The following is an 18,493-nucleotide window of genomic DNA, read 5'->3' as shown; positions in this document are numbered from 1 at the left end:
CGATTAGAATAAAAGCGTGTCGATTCAGAAAAAAATGGATTTTTAATAGAAAAAAACGTGAATTAAACTACGTTGAAAGCTTGTTTGTGGGGGGGGGGGGTATTGTTAGTGGTTGTTTTTGTAGGGTTTTCCCCCCCAATCATTGAGAGAACAAGTTGCTTATTAAATTTTGGTTGCTGAAACTTAAATTAGAACTTTTGGACTGAATAAAAATAAATAAAACTTTTATATGTGCAAAAACAGCTTCAGCGCGAGAGCCTTTTTTAATCACCTCTGACGTCAGCTCTGTCCTAAAGCAGCAACTAATCCCGCCTGGGTTGACAGAACCAGCAGAACCAGCAGAATGCAGGGCAACAAAGTTGCCGCTGCGCCCCCAGTGCTCTCTGGTTACTGGGAACCAGTCTGGTTACTGGGAACCAGTCTGGCGCTGGTGCTGATGGCTCGTGATTAGGGTGATGGGGGGGCCAATAGAAATTAAATGTTAAAAAAGTTAAACCAATGGTGTGGCCACATTGTTGAGGCGCTCCAGAATCCCCCGCGGATCTGATGCAACAGGGCTGCAACTAAAGTTACACCTTCGAACCGCAACCCCGTCTCCTTCCGCTCGCAGCCCCCGAAACTAGTGCACGCTGTTGAAGACGCTCCGGCGGCTCGGCGTCCTTTCCACTGCACTTTTAACGTTCACTTCTCGGGTTTTTAAGGATAATCTCGGCATTTTAGGATCATTCATTCCTCGGTCGCTTACTTTCCGCCGCCGCGTCTGCTCCGTTACTTTATCCAGGTTGTTAACCTTTTTTAAAACAAATGGTAATGACTTCGGTAAACAATTAATGCGGATCCCAGCAGATTAACACCACTGGCGTCGGATCAGGTGTGATATTAAAGAGAATTGGAGCAGATTCGGGTTCTCGGGGAAAGTCCCGGGGCTGATGACGTAACGGCCGTCCGAGCGGTGGACGCTGCGGAGTGATCTGGTCCGCCGTGATCAGGCCCGCGCTTTAGGAGTTACACGAAGTAGCGGATTTAAAAACTTTGTGTCGGCGTGACTTGTCCGTGCAAATAGCGACTGATGAAGAGTCCCTGACGCCTAAGAGCAGAGAAAAAGAGCCCGAAGATGGCTTTTTAGAAGTGTCACCGCTCAACTCGTCTTCCTTCTATTCAGAATAAAGCTCCGTGCGCTGCGCTCCACCTTATACAGAACTAGTCCGAAACTATGGGGTAAGTACAACTGCCTTCACGTCATCAATTCACTTTTTTTAGACTCTATTTTTCATTTAAACTTCATTTTCATTTGAATTTTATTTTATTTTTCTGTTAAAGAAATAAATATTTGTGAGAAAAAAACATTATACATGTAAGAGTCTGTAATGGTGTTATTGGTGTGGGAAAGTGTTATTAACTGTTTTATTTAATTTTCTAATATTTATTGAACAATTTTCCTCTTTGAGCCTGATAATTGTGTTGACACACCACTTAGGACAGGTGCACTGGCAGCCATAAATCAATAGAGTTCAAGGAAAGTAACTAAATGTCATTTTAAACATTAAATTGTTTTTTTCCCATTGTTAAACCCAAATGAACCTGTTTGGCCGATGAAGATGAATCATTTTAACATTGCGTCAAAACCTGTGACATTTCTAATTTTGCTACTTTGCTTAATTCCCTTTCGCAGGTCTTCAGGTGTTTCCACAACTCTTTCTTTCATCGGTTGTATAGTTCATGCTTTTGAACAATTTAATCGGAGCAGGCGACACAATGGCGGCATCGATCCTTCGCACCAAAATTCCTCCCACTTGCACGGGCGAGCTCTGCGCTCCCCCTCTCCAACAGGCTAGCCGCAGCCAATCAGGGTTTGTGACGGGGGAGGAGCCAGCAGAGAGGCAGCACTTAATTGGTGAGTTTGGCCAAGACGGTTTTTTATTTTTCCACATTCCGAGGTCGGAGCCGCAGTGCAGCACGGGGCTAATGTCGTACAGTGAGTACAGCTAAGTGGATTTTTATCGAATGCAGACGATGCTGTTCAATCATTTTCAGATGATCGGTTAGTTGTTCACTTGGATTTGTTGGATGTATTTTGCGTAGTTTTAACTTTGCTTTTTTTTTTTTTTTCCTTTTTACGATTGTCCTCTGCCGTGCGTGATTTTAAGATTTTTTTTCTGTCTTTCTAATTTAGCTTTCAGTTATCGTGAGTGAATGAAAAAAAATGGATTTCTCGGTTGACTTGATGATTTTATTCATTTTTTAGGTGATGGTCATTCAGATTGGATGACAGAAAAAGTTGATTTGTCTTCATTTGTGTCGACGACCGAGTCTTCCCCCAGCTCATCCCTTCCGCCCTCGCCATTGGAACACGATGTCAAGGTGCCCTCGGATCTCGAGGTCATGACCTCACTACTACAGGAGGAGCTGGCTCAGCTGGAGGACTACTTCCGATCCGAAAACACATCGACCACCAACAAGTTTGAGAAATCTTCAAAATGTGACAAGGGTGCTCAAGCCATGGGCTCCCAGTCTTATTACCAGTTACCCTACGGCTCATATGGGACCAGCCAATCAGAAACCAGCCCTGTGGTTGTTACCTTGGCAACAGGGGAACTGGACCTGGCCAGCTTCTGTGGCAGTCCCATCAGCAGAGCCAAAATTGCGCGACCCGCTCCGTACAACTACCACCACCGCTACCACCACCACAACAACGGGCGAAGAATCTTCAGCGAGGCTGTGAAAGTCGGGGATGAAGTGGGACTTGATACTTGGGGCCCCAGGGGAAGTTATTCGGGAAGCACAGAGCTGTCGGTGAACCACTACTCCACACTGAAGACCGTGAGCAAGAACAGCCTCGGAACCGTCAAGAAGGTGAGAGAATGTGCTTTATCGTTGAAGGAAGAGGAAAGTTATTGTTTCTCGGAAGGAATGTTTTGCAGCGAAGAGATTGCGAGAGGTTTTTGCCTGGCCAGTTCGTACGATGGCCACCACAAACGAGAGGGACAGCTGATGCACAACGTGAAGGTCAACGTAAGTTACGACAGCACGGGGCTTGAGGTCTTGCACTGCAAAGATGGAGGACTTTCTGGGGGGATTCCCCAAGAGACAATGGTGGCCGGTGACGGCTACTTCCACCAATCCATGGCCAGCACGGAGCCTTACCATAGCTTTATCGGTGACCTAGAGCAGCCGCCACAAACGCAGGCTGTGGAGCCGCAACACGGCCACTACCTCTATCCAGAATGCCTTGCAGACCAAAGCTACGAATGTCTGTCCAGAGGAGACAGCGATGGGACGCTCCTGGGGGCCACCATCCACCGCCCCACCCAGAGGCTAAAAGACGAGCACTGCCCCATCAAACCGGCTCTGGTGATGGGCGCCGGCTCTCAGGAGTGCAACAGTGGAGAGAGGAAGCAGAAGAAGAGAGACCAGAACAAAACTGCTGCTCACAGGTAAACACCCAAGTTGGTACACGTTTACTTAAAACTACCCATCATTTTCAAATATTGAAATATTTTTTTAACAAAGAGATTTTAATTTGTGTTAGAATTACTTAATCCTGTCAACTGGTTGAAGGTTAAAACCATGTCCAACCTTTGTCACGACGATAATTTAAATGTGTTATTATTCCAATAAATATCTTAATTATTTTCCCTCAGAAATTATTTTAAAAGTAGAAGAGAGCAAGTCTCAAATGTTATTCACAAGTCAGACATTCAGAGAGAGGCAAAGATACCAGAAAAATAAAGAGCTAAAATTTGAAGAAAAAGAATTGTTAAAAAAATAAAATGGCTTGTGCGTATCAAGTCATTTTATACGGATTTGTCAAAATTAATATTTGAAGAAAAAACGAAAATATACAGAAAATGGCATTTTGTGCGTAGTTCTTCTTTCTTTTTCTCATAAAAATGATCTAGAAAAAACACAGTTGAACCAACCGTAACGAGCTGCTCGTTATGGTTGTTAGATTCTGCGTCCTGCCAAACGGCGATGATGCAGAGGAGCCTGGCGTTTTTGTGTAGCCTGACAAACGTAGCATCGCAGCAAAAAAATGACATGCGGCAACCGACAGGTGGTGCTACTTTAAACACATTTGCAATCCCGAATATCTGGTTGAGTGATTCCTAATTTAGAGCCACAGGATTGGTGACAGATCACGAAGACTTCAGCCGTCAAATCCTAGTGAAGCAGGAGTGTGTCTGGAATACGAAAATGTTTAACACAATAATCATACGAATACTACTCATTATAATAATAATGTTGTCAATGACAATATTAATAATGCTAATAGTAATTATGATCATTACCATTATTGTTATAGGGTTATTGAATCTACTTAATCTGATAACCTTTAAAGAACGGTAACAATGAATTTGTTGTAAATAACCACGTTTATTAGAGTGGGAGTGGCCTATTCAACTAATTATGACTAATTTAAAACCATAGTTTCCCTATGGGGTAAAGTGAGGTCATCCATCTGTCTACACTGGTCAACCTCTGTCATATAGGGATTTAAGTGTTATTTTTAGATTCTAATCAGTTAATTAACAGAATTTTAGCATGTTTTAGATGTATTGGATGTGACAGTAATTCGAATTGGTCACTGACATATAATGGTCGTCTAATGAACATCATCCACTAGAGGGTGCTATAACTAAAATATCACTTAATCCCGAAGGAAAAACCTTTTCTTCATCCATAACAAATTCTGAGAGGAAACAATATTTTTTAAACACGGACTCAATGCGAAATGTCACCACTGCCGTTGCACTCTCAGTATTAAAGTGTGACCTGCATCTGTCGTCTATGGAATCTTCCAACGTGGGTAAAAGCCTCATTTGCATTGTGTGAACTTAACCAAATCAGCCTTGTAAAAACAATAATAACTCTCAAATGTTCGGAATCACCTGAACTCTGCGGTCGAGGTGCTGCAGGACGAGCGGAGCAGCCGTAGAACTAGAGATGACCAGCAGAGCGGAGACGGTGGAAAGTCCCTCTCTGCCTGCCAAAGTCAGCCCTGCCTACTGTTGTCGGGGAGAGTGTTTTTATTTATTTACATTTTTAAAAAACCTTCTTCGTGGTAGGAGGGGGGGGCTCAGGGTGGCTTCATGAAAACGCAAGAAAGAGTTACTTCTTTTTCCCTGTTTTGAAGGTACAGGCTGCGAAAGAGGGCGGAGCTTGATTCTCTGGAGGAGGAGCTTCACTGCTTGGAGGGACAGAACAGGGAGCTTCGAGACAAGGCGGAGTCTGTGGAGCGGGAAATCCAGTACGTCAAAGATTTATTGATCGAGGTCTACAAGGCTCGCAGTCAGCGGCTGAAACAGGACGGCAGTGCCTAAAAAAAACAAACCCTCACCTCCGAACCCCCGGACCAGCACTGACAGATCAATCAAGTCACGAGCACCAACTGGTTTTTGTCTCACACAAAAATTAAATGGTAGTTGCATGATTTTGGTAGTTCTTTTCTAAAAAAAAAATTAAAAAAAAAATTAAAAAAATCTACAAATTTACTATATATAAAAATACACATATATGTTTCAAGAGGAGGTGAAAACGTAGGTTTCCAAGGGTGGGACACCACTAACTTCAAGCCTTAGCGAGGTGGCTTCAGGAGGAGATGCTGAACTTGTCCGTGACCACTGTGATCTGAACTGCACTCACAGCCTTGTGACCACTTTTCACTTCCTGGCGCTTAACGATTGTTTTAGGGGGAAAACAACGCTCTTTGGATCGGTAGTAGAGACGGACTTTGCTCGTGCTTTTTTGGGTGACTCTCGCGCACACACAGCACTGACGCGCATCCATCGCAGATATTATTTGATCCCTCTCCATTTCCCCACCGCCACTTTTGCTCAGTAGCTGAACTTGACGGACTGGAAAAAAGTGCGTGCAAATGCTCTGTTCGTTATCGGAACTGTTTCAAAGATTTGCACCGCTAGAAAAAAAAAAGACAAAAAAAGTTGAGTATTTATATTCGTTACCCCTGAATTACCCGATGCATGTTTGCTTTTGGATAAAGCATGTGTGAGTGTCACTTGAAGGCAATATTCTGTTAGCTGCATGGCTTTAAGACCTCCACGCATCAGTTAAACTGAGTTAACTTCGTTCCTGTCATCCGCTGCCCCCCCCCCCCAACCCAAATCACTCTCAGGTTTTGGTTTTTCTCTTCCGGCAAACGTTCACTTTTGTCTCGGCTGTATTTTGCGATTAAACAATCACCTGTTGACACGATGAACATTGGCTACCACTTCCTGTTTGTGTGTCGGGTTTTTTGTTTTTTGTTTAAATCGATCGATTTTAAGCATCTGAAATTCAGGTCGATGTCAGGAGATGATATGTCAGGTAAATTACAGCCAAATAAACAAATTCTCACTGATGTCTTCGCTGGTCTTTACTGCACGTGGTTGACCTGAACACCCTCCTGGATATTAAGCTCGGGCAGTCAACAGACAGCATTGCGTTGCCTATCTCATCTCCCAGCTCACAGAGGGCGTGTGCATGTGTGTGTGCATGTGTGTGTGTGAGAGAGAGAAATCTCTTGGTATCTCTCCGAGCAGTTGTAGGCCTTTCAAGTGCATGAGGCAACATAACACAATACTTGCAGGAGGAGGAGGAGAGGAGACGGGAGTGAACTATCAGAATAAAAAATTACACCAGGCTGGCAGAGCGCTGCAGCATGTATTGATCAAGGCTTCCATCTGTTTGTTGCCCGTCGGATGATTGTTCATCGAGCCATAAATACGGTGCTGCGCCGAAAAAAAGGGTTTGGATTCTGGATTTTTTTTTTTTTTTTTTACAGTTTTCATACGGACGACTAAAATGTGTCAAATGTTAACAAAACCTACATCACTATAATCACACGCATTGGAATATTTAGAAAGACTCCGCGTCTTTATGTCCTCCAGGTGTCGCTCTTGCGTAAGGGAAAAAAAACAAAAAACTCAGCGGTGCATCCAGCAGGGTTATTATGGTCTGTAGGATCAGCTGTCAATCAAGACCCTGCTGGCCTGAAGAGAATAAACACACATAACCCAGTAGAGTGAGGAAGAGGAAGAAGATTTTGATGATGATGACAGGTATGGTGGAGTGAAGGAAGGAAGGAAGGAAGGAAGGAAGGAAGGAAGGAAGGAAGGGATCTTCACAGGAAAAGGTTTTTTCATATTTTACATGAGGAAATCAATAATAACAATAGCAACAGATAATGTCAATAAATACTAATGATGATACACAATAATAGAAATTAGAAAGGAGAGCCCAGAGCGCCACCAACAGGTCATTTCTCCACATATTAATAATCAGCTCTTCATCGGCCCTTTGTCATTTCCTGGAAATTTCATTTAAATCCGTTCAGAACTTTACAAATTATTTTGTTTACACACACACACACACACACACACACTTATATTTGTGTTTTGCTGCGCAAACTCAACATTTAAAATCTGTGTGGGATAACTAAAGACCAGCTTTATCAATGCTCCATGTTAATATTCCATGTTAAAGAAAAAATACATATTAGCTACATTTTGGACAGACCGAGCGGATAAATCGATTTATGTTGGACACAAATGCTGAGAACGGTTTCTGGTGCTTGGTGGGATTGGGACGAAGTGACGTCACTACCTTTTAAACAGGTACGTAGTATACAACTTACCACTTTCTTGTTTCTTTTTCTTCTTAATTCCTTTTTGCACGTCCTTAGGGACATTTTCGCCTCGTTTTCTCCGGTTCGAGAGAACCGCCGAGTTATTTAGTGTCACTGATATGGATCAATATCAATCGTGCCTCGGAGCCCCCTTCACAGCCACCAGCCAGCAACAGCGAGTCGGGGGCCCCATGTGGGGGGTTCCCGACGCGTCGGTGTCGAAAAGCAGTTCAATCGTTCTGTTTGATACGTGGGCCAATGTCAGCCATCTCTCAGGGGCCCTTTCAGCAATAACCAAACCTAAACCCTCAGCTCGCTGTCACTCACGTTACCTTAACGAGTATCGCGTTAGCTAGCAACATTTAGGCTAGCTGCCGTCAAAGTCTCTTCCTCTATGCTTTAGACGGGCTCAGCGATCCCGGCGCACTGTTAGCTCCTCATTAAAGATGCATACGTTGTCATTTTCTTTATTTATCCTTTAATATCCGCGTTTCTTTCATATTTTGGAAGGGTTGAGCTGGAGGCCTGAAGAGTGACGTCAATGCGTCAGAGGGCGGGAAAAGGGCGGCGCTGCTTTCAGGGGCCTCGCAGGTAAATGGCATTAGAGGACAATACTGCTATAAAAGTAATCATATTCCTAACATAGCTGCCACTTTTTTAATGTAATTTCACTGGAACTGGTGGTGCTTAAAACGTACCAGCTTTCATCACCGTTAACATCGTTTTCATCCGAACCTTTCTTGGTTAAATTTAAGACAGCGTCTCTTTCAGAGAATGAATGCGCCGACCTTTATCATCAACTTTAACTGTTTCCCCAGCATGTGCACACATAGAGGCACAAAGAAACATGGAAATATATTTCAGATTTTGGACTGACGTTAAATGATGCAACATATGCCCACATTTGTGTAAATGGTAACCTTGGATGATGTGGGGCAATTAATGCGGCAAAGGAACGTGCAACGGTTTCAGCTCGACCTTGGAAACAGCGGTTGGTGGAAGCGTTAAGGCAAGGCGAGGCAAACGCGAGCAACGCGGCGTCACGGTAGAATTGGAGATGATGTGGAGGGTGTTGCAAATAGGGGGGGAATGGACGGGGGGTGGGGGGAACCACAGAAGTGATGGTATGGAGGAGAGGATGGGATGGAACTCGGTGGTGCTAGACGGCCTGCAGCACCGTTCCAGGCTGTGTGCACACCAGTGAGGAGGCTTTAAATTCATTATGAGAAGGTTGTAGCAGCATAGCCAAATAGGGAGAAGAACAGGGGTGGGGGGTAGGAAGAGGGTCGTATAGGGGGTTTGAGAGGCTTCAGAATATCAGCCAACAGGCACAACCACCAAAAAACTACTTTCCCTTTTTCCGCAAGACAACATAGTAGAAATATTTAGGGTCAGAATATTGTGATTTTGAGCTGACAGCTAGCTGCTGTTTAGCTTTAATGATGGCAACTAGATTACATGAAAAAATTAAATCCGGACTCATTTGAAGCCTCGAGTGGCCGCTAGAGGAACTGCAGTTTCTGACCTTGAACAAATGTCAAATCTGAGTTTCCAGCATTTAAACAAGGGCATTTTCTCAACAGAGGCGTCACATTTCCAGGCCTCTTTCATCGCAGCGCTTCCGAAAATGACGTGTCTGATAACCTTGTGCGTTCATGTTCGAGTTCACATTCCGTTTCACATTCCCTAATAATTACAGGGTTAAATTTCCATCAGTCAGAAATCTGAATGCTCTAAAAAGACTGTATCCAGTTTTCCCCTGCAGGTGAACTTTTTTTGTTATCTAGCTACCCCCCCCCCCCCCCCAAACACACACACACACACACACACACACCCCTTCCAATGAAGGAAAGCCGAATGCACACATTTGATTAAACTGCTGTTGGTGTGTAATTTCGTTCTTATCTAATTAATCACAGCTGCAGAGAGCCAGAAAACATCTCAAACCTCTTATTTCTGTGTACACTTGCATGTTGGCCACCTGTGAGTGTCATCTAAGGGCGCGTATAAGAGATTATAAATGATTTTTCCCATCAAATGGAGCGATGAAATTACGAAATTAAGGAACAGCCACGCAAGCCCCCACACATCTGGCCGAGGGTTGTGAAACGCATCGTTGCAACATGATTAATAAATATCATTGGTTTGGAAAAAAAAAAAGATGCAAGTGTTGTTCATGTTAGCATTAGCATTTGCTCAAGAGGAACAGAGCAGAAGGCATGTTTCAGTCCTGGAACGTTGAATTCTTTACAATGGGAGTTAGCTTAAGCAGTCCTGCCGTGGGGGCAGGCTTTATCGATAGGAACTGTCAAATAAATAAATGGAAAGACAATGTTACAGCCACCTGATCTTTAATGTGCTTAAAAGTACAATTATTGTTACATAATTTTGACTTGTACCATCACCAATGTGAAAACACCTTTAATCATACATACGTCACATTTCAGTAAAGGGACAGTTTGGAGCACAAACGTTACCGGACTTCAAAGATCAAACAATTCCAAGTACCTTGTGCGATACAGAGTGACCTTTGATGTGATCCGTTGCCACAAGACATTATAGACATTTCAGGATCTAGCTAGCTAGCATTGGCCCAGTTTGTACTGGTTTGTGACAATAGGTGTTTCCAATTTTTAGAATGCAAACAAAACCAACCACCAAACAATCTCCATGCCTTATAAGTACCCACATTATGATTAAAGAGTGTGTCAACACTTTAAGGCAACACTAGCATAAATACATTATGCTATGATAAATACATTTGAATCACCAGCCTTCCCCTGGATTAGATATCGGCAAATCTTTGCTATTAATGAAAACATATCAATACAAGTGCCACAAATTTCCTATTGTTTGTCTTTTCAACCGTCTTGTATAAATAGGAAATATGACAACAGGCTTTAAAACCCAACACAAGTGTCAGAGTTCATTCATGTAGTTTCCAACAGAAACACTAGTTTCCTTTTAATTTTATTTCTTTTTGTTCAGCTCTTTGTTCTTTTTTTTCCTGCAGCACGTTAAGCATTTAATGGTAACTTTTTGGAAGCTTAAAGGAAATATAAAAGCTGAATAATTCAAATTAGCTTCGTTAACATTGACTGGTGTAAAACCTGCTAAAAGTATAAAAAAGAAAGCTTAAAGAACCGAAAATCTAGAGATCCCTTGAACCTTAAGTCGTAGTAGCCAAGGACAAATGTAAATGAAATTAGCAAAGCAAATGCTGAATCAAGACACTATTTAAAAATGTTTAAAGTATGTTTACATCCTTTGTGTCTGCTGGGATATTTTGGGCCCAGGATTTTAACAAAAAACCCTTAAATGTGCCACGAAACATCAGAACAGATGTGCATCCCCACAGACACACTGGGTTAGTTACTCCAATGTAACCAACGGTTGAAGTTTCATAGAAACCAACAGAGGATCACCTGGTGTTTGTGCAGGTTACAGAACCTGGCACAAAAACCTCGATGCTTGACGAAACGGGCTTGAATTTGTGCTCAGAGGCCGACCCAAATGAAGGCCTTTGGTTTTCTCTATGACAAATTCAAGCCTGAACCAACTCAGAACATTACTGTCGGGTCCAAAAAGGCCCAGTTGGGCCAGAGTGCCATGGGGTCAAACAATAATTGGCTGCATCATTCGATTCCCCTAAGAAAAAAGACAAAAAGAAAAATAGGATGAGACGACAGTTGGGTAATATAAGTGTCTTCACATATGCAAATTCATTGTAAATTTGTACGACCCACGTTACCGTTGCCATAGCTACCCTTGGCGAACATAAAAAACTCTGCCCGGTACTTATGGCAACTCCAAAAATATCGACGTCGAAGTACAATCAATGTTCAGCACCTATAAGGCTGAACATTAAAGGCAATGAAATGTGTTTATCACCCTCATTTTAGCTAAAGTTAGCCCTTCCCATGGTTTGGCTACACCGGCATGATATACGAGTAGTAGCTATAATTACGTTCAGTCAACCCTGACATTTTTACAATCATTTTTTATGGGCCTCTGTTATTTTGTAAAACCTGTTTATGTCATGCCAGAGGGAAGGTGCTAGCTGAGCGCTGACAGCCTAATACCGATCAACCTCCCTCTAATTATCTGTAGGGTGCAGAAGTCTGACCTCTCTGGTATGAATTCTTTAGGATGACGCTTTAAAAGAATACAAGCACACTTAAAGCAAGCTAAAATAATCCCCTACCATGTAATAACGGTGTGGGAGCCAGAAAGATGTAGCCTAGCTTTGTAAATAGGCACAAGGCCTACGTTTGTAAGTCAAGCTGAGTCATTATTTGTTAAGGTTATTCACTGTTCTGTTGCGCAAATCTGAAATCCAAACAAAGGACAATCGTCTCAGGGCTACAACTGTTAAAAAACAGGCGGCAAGGCATCTGATGTGGGAAAGCTAACTGTTGCAAATGTATAATTTATTTGATGGAACTTAGCCTAGCATTGGCTTACTGACAGTAAGTACATGCGCATCTAAAGCGGACTCCACTTGTCGCTCAATTGGCGCGAATAATTTATGGAGCTGGATTTTGTGGCAGCTTGCCGTCAACATGCTCGAATAAAACATCTGAGCTGTCCGGGGGCTGTTGCTCCGTCTACGTTCAGACTTCTCTGGGGGGATTTTTGTCAAGCTACAGCGTTCACATGCATTTTATATAATCAAACTACCGCGGAAATTTGGTTTTCTTGTGTGAACGTCAAGACTGTCTGAAGTCAAGTTGAATGTCGTAAAATGATGTTGCTACTCGGGTGTTTACCATGGTGTGAAGGTAGCTACCCATCTGCAGGAGACACTCCAGCGTCTCCATCATCTGCTCTTGGCGGAGGGCGTGGAGTCTGCCCCAATGGGAGGATTGACCATTTTCCAGGTCCCTCATGGTGGCCTTCATGGCCACTGAAACACACTGGAGGACACTCATTCCTGGGAATACAAACACACACTTAGATTAGTCTGTTTTGGTTACTTGAAGAACCAGTACAGCAACAGCGTCGCAGGCTTTCATGTTACTGTTCTCCCACTTTCTATTTCATAACTGAAATCTCAAGCATTTCTCAAACTGGTTGGTCCCTTAGATCCACTGGTGTGTTTGTTGGAAATCAAAACTAAATCATTTTTATATTGTTTTAAATATCTATTTTTTTGCAATGTCCCATGCCAAGGTTGTGTGTGAAATATAGGAAAACTTAGTAAAAAGGATAAGAAAAAAAGGATACTAGCTAAATCTTGTTTCCTTAATATTATGATTATCTTACCAGAGTTGTCGGTGGCTTCAACATCCACATAGACGCCTCCAATCATTGCCTGTTTTAACACCTAAAAGGAAAAGATGATGAGGGGTTGGGATTTAAATCCACCTGAACCTCAATCACTTAGGAAATCTGATTAGAGATAATCTGATGTTTGTTCCGAGGAGGAAAGTACAAGGTATGATAGCTACATTAGGATCTCTAAGCAGTTTTATATTTTCGTATCGTTCGCCTAAAAGCTAGCCTTATCAACTAGGTTACGTCGACACCGCGGATATTTACAGTATGTCTTGCGATACATTCCTATGAGTCACCGACTTCTGAACATGTGAATGACAAGCTATGCACGCTCAAAAAGAAGAAGAAATGTTAGTATCATTGGAAAAGGTCGCTAAGCATCAAAAGGACTTCACACACTCAGGCTTGACTAGCTAGCACCCCACATCAGAGCCTGAGCACATTTGAAGAGATGAAGCTCGGTGAACTTTAGGAATAGAAGTTCTTTATTTCACATTGACTCGTTTACTTCTGCGCTAGTTAGCATGCAGGTGTTCATTTGGCCTGTGGAAGAGGGTTGCCCAAATCCTTTTTTTCTTGCCGCGGATCCGATGCATGACTAAATAAACACTGTCTTGCCGATACCAATCCGATACAGTTTGCCAAGCCAGTTTGCCAAGCCAACAGCAGGCCAACTTTAAAGTTATTAATAGAAGTAATTAATAGAAGCGTCTGGTTGAGATCTCTTGGTTTAAGAGAATTCAACTGGCTTCCTTTCGTTTTTCGAAGACATTTCACCTATGCTCTGTGCCGTGCCTCTCCTCTCCTCTCCTCTCCTCTCCTCTCCTCTCCTCTCCTCTCCTCTCCTCTCCTCTCCTCTCCTCTCCTCTCCTCTCTCTCTTTACCCAGCCGTCCATCAGCAGGAGGGTCCCCCTACATGAGCCTGGTCCTGCTCAAGGTTTCTTCCTGTTAAAGGGGAGTTTTTCCTTGCTACTGTTGCTTGTCTGGGGTCAGGCCCTGGGATTCTGGAAAGCGCCTTGAAACAATTTTGATTGTAACAGACGCTATATAAATAAAGATTGATTGATTGATTTTCCAAAGTGCCTCATGAGTTCTAAATTAACTGGGGGGATCCCAGGACCACCAGCAAAAACTGTTCCTCTGTTCGTGTCGGGGTGTTTTGTCCTTGGGGGTGGACCAGTCTCTGGACCGGTGTGTGTGCTGACTGATGTAGCACCACCATACATGTGAGGAAACAGGACCAGATCTAACGCTAAACAAAAGCCACCACCACTAGCATCAAAATGTCAGATTGTTGCATTTACAGCCGATCAAGTGGTTGCCGTTTTTAAGATGTCACGTTGTTGCACAATGAAACGGTGTCAGGGCCCAATCCGATACTTCGGATCGGTTGGGACCTATATACTAAATGAATTTGGACAATAATCTAATGGCAATTTTTATTAAATCAATATTGAAATAGCTAAAATGAAGCTCACTGATCTCCTGCCAGTAGCATCGCATTTGTCACTTGCGCTGTTTTACTTGTTTCATTCTGAAAATCGACCGGATCGGAAAATCGACCAGATCCCTTCGGCATAACGCGGTCGCTCTCGGCTCGCACACGTAATGGACCAGACACTGAAGTGACGCATGGTGCAATTCTGTTAACATGGGAAAGGAAACTGCCGCCGCTTCTCAGCTATTCGCGGCGCTTCGCCGTCGTGCGAAACAGTTGTGACACCGTTGTGGAACAGGTTAAATCCTGCCCTGCTCCACGAGCAACACTACCAGACCACATGACAAGTCGATTTACAGCCTTTGGCATTAGAACACCTTGTTTTATCCTATCGTGATACTATCGCAAATGCAATAAATCACTCAGCCCTACTTAGGACAGCTAAAGTATCGGCAGGTAGACACAGGACAAAAATTACCGTCCAAGTTGAAAAAAAACAACCGTGACGCTAAAAGTAAGGATATTAGCGACACAGTAAATTAGCTCTTGAGAGGAACAATGAAGTGGAGCAAGTTCAATCGCTGGTGACACACTAGCTTCTGAGTAAACTCAAAAATAACAAAACGCCAAATGTCACATCGCGGAGAGATGTACTGCGCTAAACCAGCTCAGTAGGTTTTGATCGGAGCCTTTCAACTCCACAGTCTGATACCTTCATTGCTCAGCTCGACACATCGTAACGCAATAGAAGGACTGAAGCTAGCATGATGTTCTATGTGCGTGCAAACTTGTAAGTGGGCGATGCTATCCTGGGAACATTGTTGCCAAAGCCAGATCATTCAACCTGCAAGGTTTATATCAACCGTTTAACCTAATCCAACAACATTTGTTGACTATCCCTCCGACAGGCTAACTCGTCCCACCTTTTCCCAGGAAGACCAACAAAAGCAGTGACGTGAACGCATCTTTACTTAACCTCGAATTGTTTTCAAGGATCACACAGAAGAAAACCCATCTCTAACCTCCAGGACCCGGATGTAGCCTTTTTCGGCACTGAGGTGGAGGCAAGACTTCCCGGAGTTGTTTTTCACATTGACATCAGCTCCCAGGTGGATCAAATCTGCAACCATCAGGTGGTGGTTGTGCGAAGCGGCGTGGAGGAGGGCGGTCTATGGACAGAGGGGGAGGGTGACTTTTACTGAAGATATAAGTTTACATGACCCAAATCTCTCATGTCACCATTCCAGCAGAGTCCCTGAGGTCCAGGCTGTTGAGGACCACCATCCTTTTGGCGATGCAGTAGCCTAGCGCCCTTTTCCCAATGCAGGCCACCTGGTGTAGGGATCTGGAGGCACAACTGCATTTAATGGCTTCATTCACCACGATGCTAGCTCCCAAATCCAGAGCAAACTGAACTTACGTCCTGCCATGTATGTCGGTGCGCAGTAGTACCGCATCCGTGATGCCCCCGAGGACACACTCCTCTCTCTGTAGCTGTGTCCAGAAGAAAAAGGAACTGTTGAGGTCCCAGTCAGGACTCGGGGGCTCTGTCCAATCCTGCATCTGTCCATCTCCTCCTGACATGCTGCAAATCTGGAGGCCACTACTCATGAACCCAGGAGGGGAGGGGACCTGTTGGTACCCTGCCTTGCCGGGTGAGCTGGTGAGGTAGGCCTCAGGGCTTGGGATCATCTCGTCACTGTTGTACCCTGCGCCCGATTTACCCACTGGGTTCGAGTTGGGTGACTGGGGCGGCTGGAAGGGGGGGGGAGAGGAGCCGTGGTTGGTGCTGGTCCTGAGATCTTCCTCTAGGACCTCCACGATGATGGCCAGCTCCTCCAAACTTTTACTGGCATGTTTTCTCTGTAGGAATGCAGACCAATCAAAAAACGGTGGGAAAAGGGACGTACGTTTTCACTGCCACTCACCCTCAGCATTTGGCGTGCGGCACGGGTATTGACACGCTTTTTGTCGACTGAAAGCAGAATTTCAGAACAATTTATGTGTTCGCACAATTGTTTTTTTAATTAAAATGAGGCAAAGGAACAGCTATTTCAGCTGAGTTTACTCACCTTTGACTCTCTTTTCCTGCCCCTACCCAAAAAAAGCACATTTAGACAAGTTTTCAAATCAACCCTACCAAAGAAAAAACTGTTGCCCCATCATAAAATAGTAAAACCACCTGATCCTCCAGAGGTAGACCACCTTGTGACAGACGGATGTTCTTCAGAAGATCTCGTACTGGCATTTTAACCCGCACGCCCAGGTAAACCTTGTTGCTATCATAAATGGAGCACTTGGCATCTGGCGAGGGCAGGAGAGACGAAGGTCGTCATTTGTGTTGATGTTGATGTGCATATTTTGCAACTTCCAGGTCCACATATGGAGCAGCGTGTCCACTATTTACACACACGGTCAAGTTCAGGGGCATCAAGAATTCTGACCTATTGTTTAAAGTGCCGCATCAAATTCTGACAATTCTGTGGTTTCGCATTGTTTTTGGACCCATGCGGCCATTTGAGGAACTGTGGGCCAGGTTTCTCTAGTATATTTTATAATAGTATATTAGTATAGTATAGTATAGTATATTATAGTATAGTATAAATATATATATATATAATATATAATATAATATCTGAATTTATTATATTTTGTTTGGATAAGCTGCCGTACCCTTTTTGCTGCCAGGTAACCTGGGTCCTGCAGGTTCCCAGGAGCCCGCTGCAGGAGCCCCGGGCCAGGCCGTGAGCTCAGCGCCGGCCCCACCGGCCGTTTCATCCCGGTTCTTCCGTTTGAAACGCTCCCTCATCTCGAACCGGTGCTGGAGATCAAACTGGAGTCCAGGGAAGACCGAGGCTGTGCGACCCGCACCTGTGTGTTGGTCCGGGTTTGGCGACTCCGACGCGGCTGCGGAGAGGTGGAGGTCCCGCCCCCCCCCCCCCGCCTGAGAACGCCCATCCGACGCCGTCCAAAAACACCTTAGGGACGTCATCGATTTAACAGATCGCTCTGACACTATTTCCTGTTAAAAATTTAGTTAAATAAATAGCTGAGACTCGACAAAAAAAGGCTCAATATCACGATTACTGTGTTTCTGGATTTGAAACTTGGATCATAAATATTTTAATAGGTGGGTTTAAATGTCATAAAGCCCAGCACACCCCCTTCTCACACACACACACGCGCGCACACACACACACACACACACACACACACACACACAGATAAACTGTTACTTGGAACTGGGTGTTTGAAAACTACGCCCTTTCAGCGCACATGTGGTAGGACCTGTTATGACGCGTTTGCTGTCACACAGCAAACGCGTTGGTGTGTGTGTGTGTGTGTGTGTGTGTGTGTGTGTGTTGTGTGTGTGTGGGTGTGGGTGGGTGGGTCGAAGAAAAGACTGAACTTGATTAAACTGCCGGAGTTTGGATTTGATCCCATCCAGAAGACAATAAATCACAATAATCTGACATTATTTTAACAAGAGGTTCCTCAGTTCACCGTCATCACGATTTGGAGCCGGTTTCTATGGCGACGGTTGTGGCTTTTTGTTCTCCTCGCGTTTTTGACTCGATGGAGGTTGATTTTCACCTTTAATGTGATTCAATTTTCAATTCGTTTCTCTATTGATGAACCTGAAACATGAATTCGTGACTATTGCTGCCCGGCAGACTGACCCGCATACCTAACATTGAACCTGACCTCGAACCTGACCAGTGGGTGGCGCTGTTGCCGTTTTAGCTCCAGCTCTGAGACGTTTGATATAACTGTGTTTTATTATTTTCTAAGGCGCACAATTAAGAAAGTAAACAGCCTTTAACCATATTAAAAACAGCAAAAAAAAAACCCAAAAAAAACCCGGAATGATACGGGGACACCAAAGAAAAGAGATCAAAGTCGTCTTAAATATTTGATTTAGTCATAACTTAATAACAATATTAATCTACTTGAGTCTTTTCAGATTACTGCACCAACACGGCCATGTCTTAAAGAAAAATAATATTTTAAGAATCCCTTTTAGAGAACTGCACACCTACCAAATAAATAAGTAAATCTTTTTATTTTAAAAAAAATGGTGTAAAAACGGTAAAACTTGACAAACAAACTCGTTTTAGTCCCGTTTCTTTGAGAGCTCTCTGGCGCCATCTCGT

General features: G+C 43.7%; 2 protein-coding genes and 2 long non-coding RNA genes across 9 annotated transcripts; 2 read left to right on the top strand and 2 right to left on the bottom strand.

Moving 5' to 3' along the window:
- The first annotated feature begins 582 nt into the window (after nucleotides 1–582).
- On the top strand, nucleotides 583–6,358 carry atf5b (activating transcription factor 5b). 2 transcript variants are annotated; one of them, XM_057050062.1, is made up of 4 exons: nucleotides 583–1,218; nucleotides 1,673–1,894; nucleotides 2,246–3,434; nucleotides 5,141–6,358. In XM_057050062.1, the coding sequence occupies exons 2-4, from the start codon at nucleotides 1,720–1,722 to the stop codon at nucleotides 5,319–5,321; spliced, it is 1,545 nt and encodes a 514-aa protein (XP_056906042.1). In that variant the 5' UTR covers nucleotides 583–1,218; nucleotides 1,673–1,719; the 3' UTR covers nucleotides 5,322–6,358. The 2 variants fall into 2 exon arrangements, with proteins under 2 accessions (XP_056906042.1, XP_056906041.1); XM_057050061.1 differs by having other exon boundaries at nucleotides 584–1,218; nucleotides 5,135–6,358.
- A 283-nt stretch (nucleotides 6,359–6,641) lies between these two features.
- LOC130535188 (uncharacterized) lies at nucleotides 6,642–8,123 on the bottom strand. The gene is made up of 2 exons (XR_008953047.1): nucleotides 7,634–8,123; nucleotides 6,642–6,989 (listed from the first exon to the last, which is right to left on the bottom strand). It is a non-coding gene; the product is annotated as an uncharacterized LOC130535188 (long non-coding RNA).
- LOC130535186 (uncharacterized) lies at nucleotides 7,406–17,166 on the top strand. The gene is made up of 3 exons (XR_008953045.1): nucleotides 7,406–7,613; nucleotides 8,135–8,215; nucleotides 17,028–17,166. It is a non-coding gene; the product is annotated as an uncharacterized LOC130535186 (long non-coding RNA).
- On the bottom strand, nucleotides 10,845–17,331 carry zgc:113279 (uncharacterized protein LOC553749 homolog). 5 transcript variants are annotated; one of them, XM_057050067.1, is made up of 10 exons: nucleotides 17,013–17,331; nucleotides 16,522–16,643; nucleotides 16,412–16,433; nucleotides 16,268–16,314; nucleotides 15,760–16,202; nucleotides 15,579–15,684; nucleotides 15,362–15,508; nucleotides 12,890–12,950; nucleotides 12,394–12,557; nucleotides 10,845–11,272 (listed from the first exon to the last, which is right to left on the bottom strand). In XM_057050067.1, the coding sequence occupies exons 1-10, from the start codon at nucleotides 17,329–17,331 to the stop codon at nucleotides 11,240–11,242; spliced, it is 1,464 nt and encodes a 487-aa protein (XP_056906047.1). In that variant the 3' UTR covers nucleotides 10,845–11,239. The 5 variants fall into 5 exon arrangements, 3 of the variants coding, with proteins under 3 accessions (XP_056906047.1, XP_056906048.1, XP_056906049.1); XM_057050068.1 differs by having other exon boundaries at nucleotides 12,394–12,540; XM_057050069.1 differs by having other exon boundaries at nucleotides 16,522–16,738; nucleotides 17,013–17,150.
- Between the last annotated feature and the right edge of the window lie 1,162 nt (nucleotides 17,332–18,493).

The sequence above is a fragment of the Takifugu flavidus genome, chromosome 12 (assembly GCF_003711565.1).
Source record: "Takifugu flavidus isolate HTHZ2018 chromosome 12, ASM371156v2, whole genome shotgun sequence".
Lineage (NCBI taxonomy): Eukaryota > Metazoa > Chordata > Actinopteri > Tetraodontiformes > Tetraodontidae > Takifugu > Takifugu flavidus.
This window is presented reverse-complemented; position numbering and strand designations above follow the sequence as displayed.

Excerpts from the sequence above, each read along its gene's own strand:
- atf5b (XM_057050061.1), top strand. The coding sequence starts at position 1,720 with ATGCTTTTGAACAATTTAATCGGAGCAGGCGACACAATGGCGGCATCG. Across the intron at positions 1,895-2,245 it reads AGAGAGGCAGCACTTAATTG|GTGATGGTCATTCAGATTGG; the intron begins GTGAGTTTGGCC and ends TTCATTTTTTAG. Across the intron at positions 3,435-5,134 it reads AACAAAACTGCTGCTCACAG|GTACAGGCTGCGAAAGAGGG; the intron begins GTAAACACCCAA and ends CCTGTTTTGAAG.
- zgc:113279 (XM_057050067.1), bottom strand. The coding sequence starts at position 17,331 with ATGACGTCCCTAAGGTGTTTTTGGACGGCGTCGGATGGGCGTTCTCAG. Across the intron at positions 16,644-17,012 it reads GTTACCTGGCAGCAAAAAGG|ATGCCAAGTGCTCCATTTAT; the intron begins GTACGGCAGCTT and ends TGCCCTCGCCAG. Across the intron at positions 16,315-16,411 it reads GCAGGAAAAGAGAGTCAAAG|TCGACAAAAAGCGTGTCAAT; the intron begins GTGAGTAAACTC and ends TTCTGCTTTCAG.